This window comes from Camarhynchus parvulus, chromosome 18 (assembly GCF_901933205.1).
Source record: "Camarhynchus parvulus chromosome 18, STF_HiC, whole genome shotgun sequence".
Taxonomy (NCBI): domain Eukaryota; kingdom Metazoa; phylum Chordata; class Aves; order Passeriformes; family Thraupidae; genus Camarhynchus; species Camarhynchus parvulus.
Genome location: NC_044588.1, coordinates 1,345,320 through 1,362,388, shown reverse-complemented (window position 1 = coordinate 1,362,388; position 17,069 = coordinate 1,345,320). Strand labels below are relative to the sequence as shown.

Sequence of the window (17,069 nt, the reverse complement as noted above, 5' to 3'; positions counted from 1 at the left end):
CCCTAGCAATGCAGACCAGTGTGGCAGGCAAACCATCCTTGATTTGGGGAGATTTTACTTAATTTAATTCATTGAAAATTAACCCAAATTTCTAATAATTCATTAAAAGTAGAAGAAAGTAAATATAATTAGAAAAACATCTAAGTGAACATCTTCCCATCATCTTTCCTAGGCTGAACTTAATATGCTTGTCCTCCTGCTCTCCTACAGGAGACTTCCCTTCCTCTCTCTGTTGTGGCTTTCACTCATTGCTGGGTTTTCTATCACACTGAGACATGGCCACGCCAGCTGTGGGCAGCACACGGCTTCTCCTGACCTCCTCCCACTCCTTCAGTTGCCCCTGGCTACTGGAAACTGCCATCCATGCCCATCACTGCGCTCAGGAGTGAGCCCAGTGGGTGCTCAGGTGTGAACTGACCGAGCTCAGGCCTGGGTTAAGAAGGAGCTCATGGGGGAGCCAGCTGGGTGTTCATTAGTAAATTAACTAGGTGCTTGTGCACAAACTGATGGGGTGTTCATGTCTGAACTAACTGGGCACTCATGCAGGAGGAAACCCTGCAGTTTGTGCTCAGTACACGAGGTAGGAGGTTGCAGCAGATCCCAAGACTTGATTCCAAATTTACAGACAGGCATCAGTTCTGGGGGTCAGATCTGATTACTAGAACAGGATCAGGCTTTGGCTGGGGAGGCAAATAAGACTTAGACCTTTGATGCTTGTCAGTGGTCCAAGAAAATCCATGGTGGGCCAGAGAAGACTTAAGATGAAGCTGTGAGCAGGGAAACTTTGCCATAATCCCTTTGAAGACATTCTGCTTTTCTTTAAGTCTTCAGTCTGTCTTCATTCCCAAATCCATTAATCAAAATATCTGCTAAATCATTGCCCTCCTTCAAGACAGAAATTGAAGGTCTTGAGTCCCAGTCCTGCCACTGACTACAAGGAATTCACCTCTTCTGTGCCATATCTATGAAATGGAAGCTGTAACAGCCACATACAAACCATTAAAAAAACCCAAAACTCAAAAATTTTGGTAAGTTGAAGCAAATGTAAAAGGCAAAGCAGTATCTAAAATTCAACATCATGATAGGAGCCTTTTTCCTCAGAAATGAAGGCAGACAAAAGTAGAGACTGTATGTCTGGGTTTTCTCATAGCTATTCATCCTGAGCTGCTGTTCAAAACTCTTATAAAACACAAAGCAGGAGGAAAGAATGATTCAGCTGAGTAACTGGTGTTTGATTAGCTACATTAGTTAACTACACTATCACTTAATATGTGATTCATGTTCAAAGGTGATTTTAAATACATAACAAACTTAAATAATAGAAGGTCTTAAATTTTATGTAAAGTCCAGCACATACTACAGACATTGACAGGAGCTAGAAATAGAAAGGTTTGTTTTAATTTTTATACATCTCTGTACTGGCTAGGCATAAAAATAGAAGTCAAATTGCACAGTCCTGTTAGCTACCAAAATGTAACGTGCAAATAAAGTGCCCGGGAGACCTAATAAAATGCCATAAATGAACTACTGTAAAAAATATCAGACCACACCTATTCAGCAGGATAAATTCACATGTCTTACAAAGAAATGTATTCTCTTTTCTTTTTATGGAGCAAGAACTGTTTTGAAAACAGAGAGAATGAATTCAAAATATACAAAGAAACTTTGAATAATAAGTGGAAAGGGTTCAAGAACAAGTACAGAATGCTGCTCAGTTCCGCTATGGACTGGACCAGAATCAAGCAGTGACACAGCATCTACTTTAGAGAGACAGGGGTATTATTATTAAAGCACTTTGTTTTCATAAGACTCGCTTGCACAAGCATTCATTTCCACAACCAGGGTTCTTCTAGAAGTCAAAGAAAGCACAGAACCACAGGCTTGCTGCTTTCCACTCTGACACTGCTGTGGGAGCAGATAGTTGCCACCAAAGTGGAGAAAGATATTTATAGATATGGATATAGAGATACAGATATATAGCAATATATCTGTACATTTAGGTCTTTGAGGATCACTGCAGGGAGCCCGCTATGGAACAAATCCAAACTTGGTCAAACATGGAAGTCCAACTTTTGATAAACATATCAAACACATAATTTAAAAATGTGGCATCTGCTGTTTGTATGTGTTCATGGGAACAAGCAGAAGCCCACACAAAACGAGATTATTTAGTTGTGAAAGGATGACCCCCAAGAATAAAACATGCAGAATCACACTAAATTTATAGATCACTCCTGTAGAGTCTTGGAGGTTTTTCACACTGAAATCTTTAATGTAAATTTCCCATCAACTTGGTGAGAAGCCAGCTGAGAATCCCAGATCCAGGTTTCTTTGGAGCTCCAGGGCAGGTCTCACACAGGCCCAGGCTCCTCATTCCTGAGCACAGGTGCTGACCCTGAGTGCAAAGGCAGCTCCCCTATCCCTTACTGAGACTGCCAGTGATAATAGTAAATTGTACTGGTCTGTTCTGGACTGGAACTGACCCTTTTCATGCAGCCATGTGACAGCAACATCCTGGGGCTGCTGCATATCCAGCCAGGACTGGAACAGTGACTCAAAGACAATTATTCTCATTAAAAAAAAAAAAAAAAAGTGAAATTAATCACAAAATGCTTTGGAAGAAAGGAGGCAGGGAACGACCTTTTCTCAAAATTTAAGCAAAACATGACTCCTTCTTTCCTGATCCAAGCCAACCTGTTTTGTTTTGTATTTTAAAGAGCTACACTGACTGAAAATAAAGATCTTCTCTCCATCCAAAAGAAATCCTGGAAGGCAGCTAGGAAGTTCTAACAAACATGAAATTCTCTGCTAAAAGACCAAACTGAACAAAAAGGTAACAAGGGCTAAAGTGGCCCAGACAGCTCAGCATCACTATCTGGAAAATAACTTGGCATTCACAGCTATAACCAAACAGAGAAGATCAGCTTTGTTTGCTACATCAAACATGTCTTTCTTCCTCTCTCTTCAAACATAAATAGTTCCAGGCTCTAAAATAAATTAGCTCAACTTGGGTTATACAAGCTGTTTCATTTTTTTTCTTCAAAAGGGAATATAGATGTTTGTTTAAAAATTGTAAATAAAATATAAACAGAGATTTTTCATTGCATGATGATCCTTTCCAGTAGGTAGTGATCAGCACTGTGTCCATTTTCCTTCCTTATCCTATACTTTGGTATCACAACATTATTATGACTACTTCTCATGGGAAATGGATGAAAAAAATAATGCAGTAAGAGGAGGTTTATCTGTACTTATTCACTGTACAAGCAAAATAATAATCAGGTTTAAAATCCACAGAAAATAAATACGACAAAATTACTTAACATTACCTTTAATTTTTTCCTCTGAAAAATCCTTCTTTCTTTGTGTGTATGTGCTGTGTGGAACATGCAAACCCAAAAAAGCTGGTTAGTGAAAGACAATGGTTCTTAAAGCCCAGCAAGCACTTGCTGCTCATTTCTAGTGGGATGCTCCTGGGAGCTGAGTGCTGTCTGAGTGCTGATTGTGCTGCTGTTTTCATCGAGATGGTTGCAGTGCTGCAGCTCTGGGATAACAAAACACCCTGCAGTACCAGTGTGGTGGTGTAAACAGAAAGCTCTCCCTGGCTTCAAACTGTGGCAAGATGTTTTGTATGTTAACATGGAATGTTTTGATTGTGTTTTCAAAGATGTAAAACTAAAGCAGGTCCTAAATACTTCCATGGTGGGATGTGAAGTTTGGCTCTAGGGCACAATTAGCCAAGGGCAGGGTTTTTCCCCCTCAATATTATAGTGATGCTTCACATCCTTCCTAAAACTGGCTGGAGTGAGGTGTCTCTGGCTTGGAGTCTTTCTTAGCATGCAGCAGATTATTACTTTTATTATTGATTTATGCCATGGCTGTCTGCTTCCAGCCTCAAAACACTTTACTAAGTTACAATATACTTAGGAATCATTTCACGTCAGCCACCACCACGCTGCAGCCTTCTCCAGAGGGAAACTGAAGGGAGCCATTAGGATGGTGCCTGCAACATTAAACAACAATCCAGGAGAGGAAGTAAAGAATACTCTGGCTCCTTAAAGCAATGGCTGAACAGAATGCAGTCACTGAGCTGCCATCCAGCTGGGACACCAAAGTCAATACCCATTCACCGTGTGTGGTTAAAATTAAATCTCCTAATGAAGTGAGATGGTTTTAGTGGTTAGAGAGTGAGTGCAAAGTATTATTCTCCTGTATGATTATTTGTAAGTTATACAGCTAACAAGGGAAAAGATCACACACAGGAAAACAGCAGACAGTTAGATAATGTTCCAAGCCCAGTTTCTAAAAAACATTTGGGCAAATAAAGCTTTGGGGGAAAAAAAATGAAAGAAAAAAGAGAAAAAAAAAGAGAAAAAAAAGAAGATGACACAGGATAAATTGAATTTGCAGTTTTTCACTGTTTTTAGGGAACTAAACTAAGCTGAACAGAATTGATGTCTGTTTTTATTCCCTATAGTTCAGGTCCAGAGAAAAGAACATTATTAGTTTCTGTTAATGAGCAGGTATTCCCTAAACACTGGTGCAAATGCTCCTGAATTTTAATTTGCTTAGAAAAAGAAATGGTAAAGTATTGAGGGGAAAAAAAACCCCACATTAACAGCCTGGGTTTTTTTTTTTTTTTCCGGAATTAGGAAAATGCTTCGGTGGTTTTCTGGACAGGAGGTTTATATATCTGACTAAAAAGATCCTCACACTTTGTTATCAAGCTCTCCTTTCAGGGCTAGTAATTGCTAGCTGGTTCTAATCATTCTTGCAAGTGATCATTTGAAAGGTTCATTTTATGACCCCTCAAAGTAGCACAAAGAATCTCACTCCATAATGTAATAAACAATTCTACAACCAGTGCTTAATTAATTCCTGAAAGTCACCAAAAGGAGCTATTAATGATCTTTCTTTTTATCTAACCATAAATATACAAGTCTCCTGGGACAAAGGATTTAAAAAGAATATTCTGGCAAGACTAACTGTCAACTTGATAAAGCATAAAATGATCATGAGTGAGGGTAATTCAAAATACAGGGCAGTGCTACCTGGTCTGATCAGAAAGTTAGGTCAGGTTGGATTAAATTTCTCTGAATGCTGTGTTTATCAAAAACAGGACACCACAGACATTGCACAAACCAGACCCAACCCAAATGAATACCCAAGAGAAAAGTACTGCAGCCTTCACAAAATTATTTTTAAAAATTATCTCTGTTTGGGAATGTGATTTTCTGTGAAAACACCAAGAATCATTATAATTAGAGGGTGGACAATGTTTCAGGATTTTTTAAAATACAATTATTACAAAGAACAGTCTGATATTTTCTAGAGAACTTTGGTGTTTTAGGAGCCCAAGTATTGTTTTCACAAGTAAATCAGGCAGTGGGAAGCTCTTAAATGAAATTTAGTTTCCTGGCAACACAACCCATTGCTGAAAATTAGATTTAGGCTTCTAAAGGGCTTTGATGTTTTTGAAAATCACACTTCCTGCAGCACTGTACAGCTGACTAGGTGTAATACATTCATTTGCCTTCTACTGAGGCTATCAGGGCATTATCACTTTGGTGGCTTCAGTAGTGTCTGGGAGGTTGGGTTTTGGTTTCTTTTTGTAGAATGCAAAAAATTATTTTGCTGGGCACAGCCAGCGATGAGTGGAATCTGTGACCAGAAGCAGGAGGGGGAAGGAAAGAGACAATGTACCTTTTCCAAAATAAACTCCTGTAGTGCTTTGGGAGCTTGTGCTGGTGCCAGTGCAGCCTGTGCACTGCCTGTCCCACCTTTGGAAGGGCTCCCTGGGCTGCTGGACCCTCGAGGGACGGGGTCTTTCTGAACCTCTCCTCTTGAAACCATCCCTGGGACACCCCCATGGAAACATGAAACATTCCCCACCACACAGCCAGGACAATGCTGCCTGTGGGTATGGAAACTTTAGGTTTAGGCACCTCTGAAAGGAGTTTTCAATGTTAATACAAAGAAACAAACACAGCAGGAAGCATGAAGGGAGAAACTGGGGGAAATAGTAACTAAGAGGACTTTGAGGCTCCCACTCCTTGACTCTGGGCAGAGCCAAGGAGGCTTCACATCCCCAGTCCCTTGACCTGTGGGAGGATTCATGCTCCCACTGCAAGCTGGAGGCTGTGGATTGTGGTGCTGAACAGTGAAGAACTTAGTGTTCCAAAGATTGTAGAAAACCTGAAAGTTCCTTTAAACAGGAAATTTTAAAAATTATAATTTTTGTTCTAATCTTCAATAAAACTTGCTTTTTTTTCTTAATGTTGGAATTTCCTGTGGAACAGAAATTCTGTTTTAAAACCATCTCTATTCAACAGAGCTATTCAGATGGAAGCATTTTCATATTCATTCCACTTTGCAACTAACTGGTGCCACCCCAAATGTATCCCTCTTCCAAGAATGATGTGGCAGCCCTGGAATAGCTAATTAATTGAGCTGTATGATGCCTGTGCCAGAAGTTTCAGCTTCCAGAGGCATTCCTTTAAGGAATGGTGGTGTGGGTTTGGCTTTTACAAGGATACACATGGTTTCAGGAGCCCACAGGCACCAAAAGTTAGTTTGTGTTTTGTAACTGCTCATCTCAACCCAGTCATTGAGCTGATGTCTTCACCACAGTGAGTCAAGCAAACTTCTTCAAAGCACTCATGGAGAAAGCTTTTGGTTAATTTATTTTTCCTTTTTTTTTTTAATAAAAATTTTGTCCTTGGGTAATCTTTCAAGAAAATTCCACTTCTGTGTCTGTTTACTGGGAAAATAATTACATTCAAACACTACATGCATGACAATATAACCTCTTGCATATAAATATCTTTGCCACTTAGCCATCAAATTTTTGTACATTGTTAAGGGGAATGAAAGATGTCTAAATCCAGTACCTTTATACTTGGTCACCACAGCTGAGTTGACACTGAGGGGTTCTTGGAAGGTGACAGTGAGTGATGTGCTGCTCGTTACCATGAGACAGACATTGGTTGGCGCCTCGGGGGCTCCTGGGAGAGAAGAGAAAACATCAGCTCTTCAGCACAACAAATCCTATTCAAACAATGTTCCTGAGTCTTCAAAGAACCCACTGAAAATCACCCTGCAATTGTGAGCTTTGGGTTGTAGGTGTTTGTGTTTTCTGCCTTTTGAGCATTTTAATTAGTGACCCTACTAACAATATCCTGCAGACACCATTTGTTTCTATCATGGTTTTTGGCTCCTTTTTGGTTAAAAATATCTTCCTGCATATATGTAACCCAATAAAACAGATCCATGCTAATTATGTCAATGAAAAGCCCCTATAAATCTCTTGGGGTGGGTAAGAGGAGAGGGAAAGGACAAAACCTTAAAGAGCTAATGAAACCTTGATGGTTTCACTAACAAACTCAAATTTATCAAAAACCAGAAAACATTTTTATGTTATTGGGATTCAAAAAATGCAAATTCCACAACTGTTTTGGTGTAATAGTTCCAAAATACAGTTGTCAATTGGGGTCTAACATTTTTGTTTAAAAAAAGAAAAGGGAAAAAAAAACCCCTTAATTTGCAGAATATCAATAGACTCAGTTCAGAAATCAAACACAAAAATGTCATGACTTACTGCTGGGATTGATTTAAAAAGTCAGTATATTAACTTTAACTATTTCTGTATTTCCTGTATTTATTATCTAAGAGAAGGAGCACTACATCTGTCTTGAAGAAATAACCTTAACATACAATACATTTAGAAAAATTATTTGTGAGTACATTTATATAAGGATGGTTTTAAAAATGTTAATGGCAATGATTGTATTTCATCACATAGGATACAGCTAAAAGATCCGTGTGTCTAGAAACAATTCAAGCATGTTTACTTCTTCATTTGGGCCCAAATTCCATTTAGTTTGGATACAGACTCACTTGTACAACTGTTTAAAGTAACTCAATTTGTGGCTGTGGTGAGGAAATGGATACCAAGATTAAGATTAGTGCTTATCAAAATTAAGGTTAAATTTTCACAATATTTATGTGCAAAATGAAATTTCACTGCTTGATCAAATATTTAGAACAATCCCATTCCAAAATAGTAAGTTCTTTTGAAAAATATTTTGAAAAATAATCAAATTACAACAGAGAAAGGGCCAATGTCTCCATCCTCTCCCTGGCTATTCATATGTTGTTTTATAGCATCCTGTTTTAAATTCTGAACATGTTAAATGAGATCCAGGAGTGAATGTGAAAAGGGATAAGCAGGGCAGAATCATTGTATCCTGAATGATTGGTTGGTATGTTGGATGTTGTATTACTTTTATGCAACCTAAGGAGCCATGTGCTTGTTTCTCTCAGATATTTGGTCCTTTTATTGTTCTAACAGCCATTTCCTTCTCCCTCTTGGAAAGGCCTTTTTTACCTTTGTGCCTCAGTTTCCCCATCCCAGCCTCCTCCAGCCCCCACTCACAGCAGTGCCGTGAGGATCAGCATGTTTAGAGAAGGTTCTCAGCTGCAGATTACTGACTGGAATTTTGCTGCTTCCCTGTACTTGATGTCATTTTTGCCTTTTTTTGTTTTATATGTTCTCTGTATTCTCCACATATATATTTGGAGCCTGTTGTATTAGTAGCTAGTTTGCCCAGTGCTTTTCCATAGCCCTTCCTCAAGCAGAAAGACAAAACAAATTCCAGAGCTCCAAGCTCCAGGAGGTGCAGGGCACCAGTGCTGTCCTGGTTCTTCCTGGTAACCAAGGCTGAGAACAATTCCCTGAGATCCATTTCATGGACAGAGCACAGCTAGTGCCAAGGGGGGAACTCCAGAGAAGAGGCTTGACCTGGAGGTGGGGGGGGAATTGCATCACCACTTATCCTCCTAATTGGTGCTTTTTATCCATTATGCTAATTTCCTAAAACTTATAAAATGTACTTATCCCTGTAGGGGTGGGCTTTTGTGGACCTCTTTCTATAACTGCCCCTGAAGGCCTTCAAATAAAGATCCTCTTTTTTATTACCTCCTTACTAAAATTACCTCGAGTTTCATTTCCAAACTGAGAAAAAGGCAACATACTCACGGGCATGCTCGTAGCCGGCCTTCATGCGCTGGTAGAGCCTGGCCCTCCACTCCCAGCCCCTGAGCTGCTTCTCCCTCTCGGCGCTCTCCGTGCCCAGCCCTTCACTCGCTGCCTGCGCCGATAACTCCGTCACTCTCTGCTGGGCCTCCTGCACCAGCGTGCTCAGGTGCACAGACCTGCTCTCCACGGTCACAACTGCCAGGAAAAGAGGGAAATAGGAAGTGCTTGGAGAAGTGTTGGCCATGCTCAGAACATATCTTAGGTTACAATGTAAGATGCACCCAAAAGTGTGTATTCCATCAGCATCTTCATAAGCTGTTAAAACCAGGCGAGGCAGAGTTCCTTATTTCCTTCATTCATCCCTGATAACTCTGAGGGATCTCTTCTGTTATTGGGCCATTCTGTGTCACTGCATGGCTGATAAAATACATCATCCCATTGGGAGATGCTCCACCCAGGGGGAGGAACCAAGCATTCCTACCTGGATATGATCTGAGGTTTGGAACACCACAGCTGCCTTTTCTCCACTGGATTCTCAGAGGACAAGACCTCCATAACCACCACTGGACCTTCAGAGGAAACTGGAGCCCTTCTACAGGATCACCACTTCAACAGATCCACATTTGTCACTCCAGGAGAATTGCAGCCACCATTTAATCCGATTGCTACCTGCACCCTGAATAACAGGGTGTCAGGTTGTATTCTGACAGTGTTTCTGTATTATTGTATTTATTTTATTTTCCTTAAAGATCTGGCCTCTTAAATGTCATTAACAACATGAATAAATTTGCCTTTTTTCCTCAGGTATTTCTCATATGCTTAGAATTGTCTCAATTAGACTGAAATTGCATATCTGTGGTAAATCAGAATATGAAAACCAAGCTAAAACAATAACCTTGCTCTCTAACCTCTGCTTCAGTATAATATTGTAAACTTACATTTAAAAAAGGAGATTGTACTGGTTACAAACACAATATATAAACTTCACCAACAAGAAGAGATCTGACAGGCAAAATTAAGATTTTTTTTGTGCCTAAGGTCCATGGCTGGTAGAGAATTGATCTCTTTCCAGCTTTTTGTGCCACAGTTTTGTCCAGAGAATTTAATTAGTCCTCTGACAGGCAGTGAGCAGCTTGCCACATGGAGATTTTTTCCTCCCATGCTCAGAATAATATTAATTTGATGTTTAGCAGTTCAGATTTTCTGTGTGAACTACGGTGGGCTACATCAAGGTGAAAATTAAGATCACATAGGTTACAAACTAGAATAGGTTTGATTTTAGCCCAAGTTCCCAAACAAGCCCCTTGATTGTACAGTGAAATGTGGTGAATCAAGTCCTATTTTCAGAGTTGCTCTTAGCCTAAAATTGTTCAATCTGCAGTTTAGAAAGTAGGACTTGTAAAGATGTTTAATTTGAAAATAAATGCAGGTATTGATTTGGTTTTCAATATGCAGGAAAGAGTGCAAAAGAGAAGGAATTCTGAAATCACAGAAAATCACTTTGGTGTTCGGTGTTTTTGCAGAAGAGCTTTGAGATGGCATTAATTTAAAGGGCCTCTTTTTACCATAATCAGTGCCCTGGCACATGTGGCTTCTCTTAGCAATAGTGAGGAATTGCTAAGTAGAGACAGGCAGACTCTTGGTTGCCCCAAGTCTTTCACAGGAACAGCAGGAGTCTTACACAGACTGAACCCATCATGTATTTGCACAAGTCAGGAGCAGCAGACATTTCTGAAAACATCAAACTGTACCATATAAAGCACCAAGACTCTCACAGGTTTTTGACACCAAAACACCACAGGAGCAAATATGTATATGGATATGAATGCATTATTTCTAAACTGGGATTGTATGGGACAAATTAGGTTAGAAAGGACCTTCCCTAGACCAATGCTCTTCAAAACAGGCTCAACCAACAGGTCATACTGAGTTACTGCAGGTATTATCCAGTCTGGTCTTGAAAACTTCCCAGGATGGATGGAGATTGTTCTACTGCTTCACTGTCCTTATAGCAAAAAAGGTGTTTGTTTTATCTAGCCTGAACCTCTCATTTTAACTTTTGCCTCTGTCTTTCATAATAGTATGACAGCCAGAGTTTAGCAGAGTCTAAGAATAACCCTACTGATGTGAGAACTGGCCTGGGATCTTTACAGCCACGGGAGAGCAAAGAATTACTCAACACCTCTGACATCCAAAGGGTTGTTTTTGAAGAATGTTTGTCTCTAAGACTTTGCTTTCAGAAGCTGGCTTGAAGCCAGCCTTCTTAAGTTTGATCATTCTTCATATGGACATCAGGGACATATGGCCAGGCTCCCTGGAACCTGCTGGTATCCTCAGAACTGTTGTTTACTGGGAGGCCAGAGGTGATAGGGTTTCCTGGATCCATGCCTACAATAAACATGCAACACATCTGATAGCACAACAGGACTGAGGAAGGAGATTTTATGTGCCAGAGCTTCAGGTGGTTGGGCATTGGCATTGGTTCAAGTTCTCACTAAGGATCTGGCTCTATCTGTTTAATCAAGGCTCAGATCCACATTTGTCGAGTCTCTGATGTCCAATCAGCCAGTGGGAATTTTAATCTTATTTTTATTTGGGTTCACATGAACAAGCCAAACCATGAGTATATGATAAATGATAGTAACTGAAAAGATAACACTTTGTCTTCTCCCCAACTAAATTAATATTTTAAACGCTCTACTCTCTGATCTTAGTTACTTTGTTTATAAAAGATGTTGGGTTCCTGTTGAGATTTATACAATCTGAGTTCCATGTGGAGATGAAGATCATAGTTTTACTTTCTATTGCTTTATCTGCTGCTGTTCCAGGCAGAAATCCAGGTGATACAGATGGAAACTATCTGTCCTCCAGATCCTCTTTTTTACAGAGTTAGGTTAGAGGCTATAATGAAATTTCAGCTGGATCACTACAGCTAATATATACAGTGAAAGAGCAGAGGTTTTCTGTGAAGGAAGCTTTTTGTTTGCACTTGGAATGAGGAATTCTTCCATTTCACCTTTTCCCAACTCTGTGCATCTGTCTTGTACACTTCTAATCACATTAAGAGATGCTGTGTCTGGTCCCAAAACTGGATGAGCCAGGATTTTACCCTCCCATTCAGCCTGCAGAAATTTTGCTCAATTGCCCACCACAGAGGAATGAAAATGCTCCTGCTGGGCACTGGATCATGCTCCTGCAGCCCTGAGATGATACAAACAAGATTTAATTTGAACAGGGTTGGTTGAGTACGAAAAGCAGAGCAGAAAGTCTGGACAAAATAGAAGGTGACTGCCATCAGTTCCACAAGAGTGAAGCCATGCACAAAGATGCTCTGAACCTTTGTTCTGAGGGCTGAAAATAAGCTTTTGCATTTCACTCTCAAACAGCCACTGCAAACCCTTCAGGTAAGAAATCCAAACAAAATGATCGTTTGCTTTTTACTGGGAATGTTTCATCCATTATTTCAATCAGAAAAACTAAAAATCAAGATAAGTGAAGTGGAAATTTGGTGGGTATATTTTGAAATGGAAATGAGGTGGTTATATATTCATATTCTCTGTGTTCATAGGCATGTTTGCATTAATTACAGGAAATGAATACTAATTTATGATTGCCCCTGCTCGCCATCAGACTGCATTTATTTACAGATGAGGTCAATGAAAAATTAGTTTAGTCTTTTTTACTGCTGTTTAGAACACTCAAGACTGTGTTTTCCTCTAGATTTGTCATGGTTAATGAATGTTGCTTCAGCAGTCAATCATGTACTCTAAATGCTGTCACACTTTTTTTTAAAGCCTCAGTCATGAACCATGACAGAAAAATAAACAAATAAATATAAAACTAAAAAACTCTTTTCACTGAGCAGCTACACTATGCAAAAATCTCCAGGGAAGGTTAAAGGAGGCCAGAATAAATGATAATATAAGTGCTGTGGATATAGAAAAGCAATAAAGGTGTACCAACACTGAGGGTCTGGCAAAAAAACTCAACATGCACATGCACACACACTCTCCAGTGAAAAAACTGGCAATGTTAGTAGCCTCAAGGTGCAATTTCCTGGAGCACTGAGATTGACATGCCAGCACTAAATGTTGTTAATTTAACTAACTTCAAATTAATGGCAGAGTCTGCAGTGGCCGAACCCCTCAAACACAGTCTCATTATAGCCTTACTGGGAATGTCCTAAATATAGGCATTGACAGTTTAAAACAAATTCTCTTACATCGGGGTATTTTTAGACCCACATAAGGCGTCAGAGTTTGTGTCATGGTATATGGTTGATTAATTGGGTTGGTAAGTCACCCTCCAACCCACAAACTGGGCATAAAAAGCCCCATGAAGGAATACAAAGAAGTTTTATAACTACAATATGTAGTTATAAGCAATATTGGTATTCCAGTAAAGTGAGAAGGTCTGTTTTGTGTATAGGTATTCTCTGGTTCTGTAGAACTTTGAAATTCTCATTTAAGTGGGATTTTAGGCCTTTTGAAGACCAGTAGTGAGGGTGTGTGGGGAATGGAAGTGATAGATTTCAATACAACCTCCTGAAGGCAGCATAGCCAAAATCAAAAGGATAATAAAAATAAAGCAAAGTCTAGACAACCCATCATCCTTTCATTTTTGATGACAAACTCTGTATTTCAGACCACGATCTTTGAATCACTGAGTTCCTGTTGCCATATTGTTAAAGATTTTTTCTCAAGGTTGCTATTAACCCAGCTGCCCCAGTGTTAATCACATTAGAAGCTCAATGTGATTGATTAGTTGGTGTATCTGAGAGAGAGAAAACAAATCTACTGAGCACATATTCAATGAGCAGATATTGCTGCAAATATCCTCCAGCACTCTTGTTACAATCATCTTCATGATAAAACCAGGCAATTTTTGTGTGTCGTGTAATTGATTTTCACTAACAGCAGAACTGATCTCATACAAGCAATTATCTAAGTCAATTTGTGTTCTTTACTTACAGTGTGGGCTTTCCTTTGCCCCAACGTGCAGAAGGGTCCTGGCAATGGGGACGTTGTTTGTCAAGATGGCAATATCCAAAGGAGTGAGTCCCTCGCTGTTTGGTGTGTTCAGGTCCAGTTCTTCCAGGGTGTATTGATAAAGAAGAATCTGAACAGCATCCAGGTCCTGCTGCTCTACGGCCTCAAACATAGCTTCATTGCACTGAAAGTTCTGTGTGTCAATAAAGACAGAAATTCAGTAAAACTTCTCATATGTTAACGCTTTAAAAATAGAGAAAATTTGTGTTTTGTGAGTTTCCTCCTGAAAATAAAATATTGCGCCTCCAGCCCCAACTTAGGCTCAGCTTGAAGCAAGGCAAATATTTGCAGCAGAACTGAGCTTGGTCTACCCCTGGAGTGCTTGAAATTGCTTCAGGTCTGTGGGAAAATTCAAGTGACATTCAAACCCATATGAAACAAACACATTTTTATTTAGACATCTGTCCTGTAATCAAACTATATGAGCAACATTATGTTTGCAGTGTGAAACTGGATGACACACTACAATTTTGGCAGAGCCTTGGACTACAGAGTTTTTCAAACTCAAAATTTCAAGTAGAAAACTACAATCAGATGATGAAAATCCAGATCAAACAAGCAGTCCTGCAGAAAAACCTTCCCAGTTCCAGTGTGAGCCAGTGTGTTCATTCTACCACCTCAGTTATTTCTAGGTGCCCGTATTATTGCTTTTAAGTTGTAACTAGAGGAAACTTTGAAATTTGTAGGCCTTAGAAACAGAAGTAGAAATGAGACTGAAAAAATGGACTGTCCAGTGTGCATGTCTGAGCAGCAGAGAGCACAAGCAGCCAAACATGAGAACTTCCACAGCACCAACTCTCAGGCAGGGAGAACCACTGAACCTTTTCCTTAGCAATGTCATGGAGATAAAGGAATGGCACAATACAAAGGCCCCTGTTGTTTCCTAATTGAGCTGGGGAGAAGCAGGTGCAGGAGAGTAGCAGGGCCTGCAGGTTTCTTTTATGAGAACATCCTTCTGGAGCCTGCAGTAATGACAAGTTATTTGCCAAGATTCTTTAAATTCTCTCCCAGTGTCCCATTGCCATAATTACCTGATAGGGTTTTTCCCTCTTTGGAATGAATTAGCAGGAGCAAGAGGCCCAGCAAGGCAAGGAGGGCTCAGAGCAGAGATTCAGATACACAGTGTAAACCAGCTCCCTGTGTCCCAAAACCACTGAGAAAATTCTCATCACAAAATGCACTCTTTATTCCATGAAATACATATTGAACTGAAACCATCTTCTACTGTGATTGGAAGTTAACACTTCAACCACACTAAAACTTCATTTTCTTTTTAAAATATCAATTTATCAATAGTTTTATTGGGCATATCTGTGTCCAAGTTTGCTCTCAGTGAAACAACACTGAGCTGCTGGAACATCTGTGTGTCTCCTTGTAAAACACATGGACTAAGGGTCTCCAAACAGTTCTGGAAGCTGCAGTCCCCAGCTCCACCTTGGAATTTCATCAGTTCTACAGGAGCTTTTTTCAGTGTGCTTGAAGTTAAAAGTGTCTTCTGAAATGTTCAGGCCTGACCAGGGTTGTCTGGTCTACTCTTTGCATGTGAAATACTGGTACCACACTAAGAAATTGCAATGGTGATGTTAGCTAAAAGTTTTAGTAGGGACCCCATCAGTGCTGAATATTGGGATCAGCAGAACAGGAGGACAAGAATGCAGAAGGTGCCCTGTACCCCAAACTGCCAACATAAAGAAATTAGATACTTAAGGTGACAATCTAAGAGTGAGATGAGCTATGCAGCAATAATGCAAATCTGGGACAGTAGTGCTGACTTGGGAATCACCTTATAGACACTGAAGTATTGAACAGCTCATGCTGAAGAAATATTTTTTCTGTAGGTTTCCATGCAGAATAAAAGATACAACTTAAACATCAGTGCTGTTCATGGGGTTCTGTCCCATTCTTGGGTTTAGACTCTTCTCCAAATGGTAAGACTCGGGTTTAATTTTATAATCAGATACTTAGGCCATACTCTGGGGTTGGTATAAGATAAAAAATCTCAGAAAAAGGCACAGTTGAATGGTAAGCAGCTCTATCTGTCATTCTTTTGTAACCCCTCTGTTCAAGACAAAAATGGTTTGTAAGGACATACACTGTCATTAGGCAGAGCACATGTCCAGAAAATTTTAAAAAAGAAGACAGCACATATTTCTCTTGTAATAAGGGAAAACTTTAAAAATGTCAGAAATTTTTACTGCAATGCAGGAATACTTCTTATTATTCCAGTAGTTCCACACACCTGCCGTCTTGCTTATGTAACACCTTCATAATCTTGATGTCAGAAACATTATGGTTATTCTGGTGTTTTGCCCGTACCCTGAAAGGATGAAGTGCTCTTGCTAGAAATCAAAAGAATTTTAAGTAATTATAATTACAAAATATTTTAATTATTGGTATGATTCTGATACTTCTGTACGTCTTCAGCTCCACTCAACAGTGATATTGATTTAACAGCTGCATGTCACTGTATTGTGCACTCAAAATTAACATATAGAGATCACTGATGTGTGAAGTACAGAGGAAAAAGAAAGCTTGCTCTTCACTCTATGAGACTTTATTATTATGATGCAGAATAGTGAACAGATAGACTTTTTAAGCATATTACTCTTGTAATCACAGCTATGAAAATCTACTTATTTAGCAGTGAATTAATCAAGAGCATATTACAAAGGGAATTGGTTGAAGGAAACTGAATGACTGCATTGGTCTGCATTTCTTTTGTTTAAGTTCATTTTTGGAAACAGTCTGGGGGCAGAACAAAAAGGTAAATCTGATGATATTACTGAGTGAAAGGCTGTGGTGCTCACTCAGGACAGGAAGGTAGTTATTTCTCTCCTCACATTCTCCCTTCTGTGGCACCATGTACACACATGGATTTCCCTTTTTTAAAAACCAGAATAAGCAATTATCTTTTGATTTGCTTTACATATGTGCACAAAAGTTAAATGAGCTAGCATTTGTAGAGTGCTACTCTAAGTGCTCAA

General features: G+C 39.6%; 1 protein-coding gene across 1 annotated transcript in view; it reads right to left on the bottom strand.

The window, feature by feature from the left end:
- The window catches only part of ANKFN1 (ankyrin repeat and fibronectin type III domain containing 1), a 103,621-nt gene that overhangs the window by 38,538 nt on the left and 48,014 nt on the right, over nucleotides 1-17,069 (bottom strand). The window contains exons 4-6 of the mRNA XM_030962189.1: nucleotides 14,008-14,218; nucleotides 9,038-9,232; nucleotides 6,891-7,004 (exon numbers count right to left, since the gene is read on the bottom strand). Of these exons, the coding sequence (XP_030818049.1) occupies nucleotides 6,891-7,004; nucleotides 9,038-9,232; nucleotides 14,008-14,218 (520 nt within the window). The remainder of the gene's footprint in view (nucleotides 1-6,890; nucleotides 7,005-9,037; nucleotides 9,233-14,007; nucleotides 14,219-17,069) is intronic.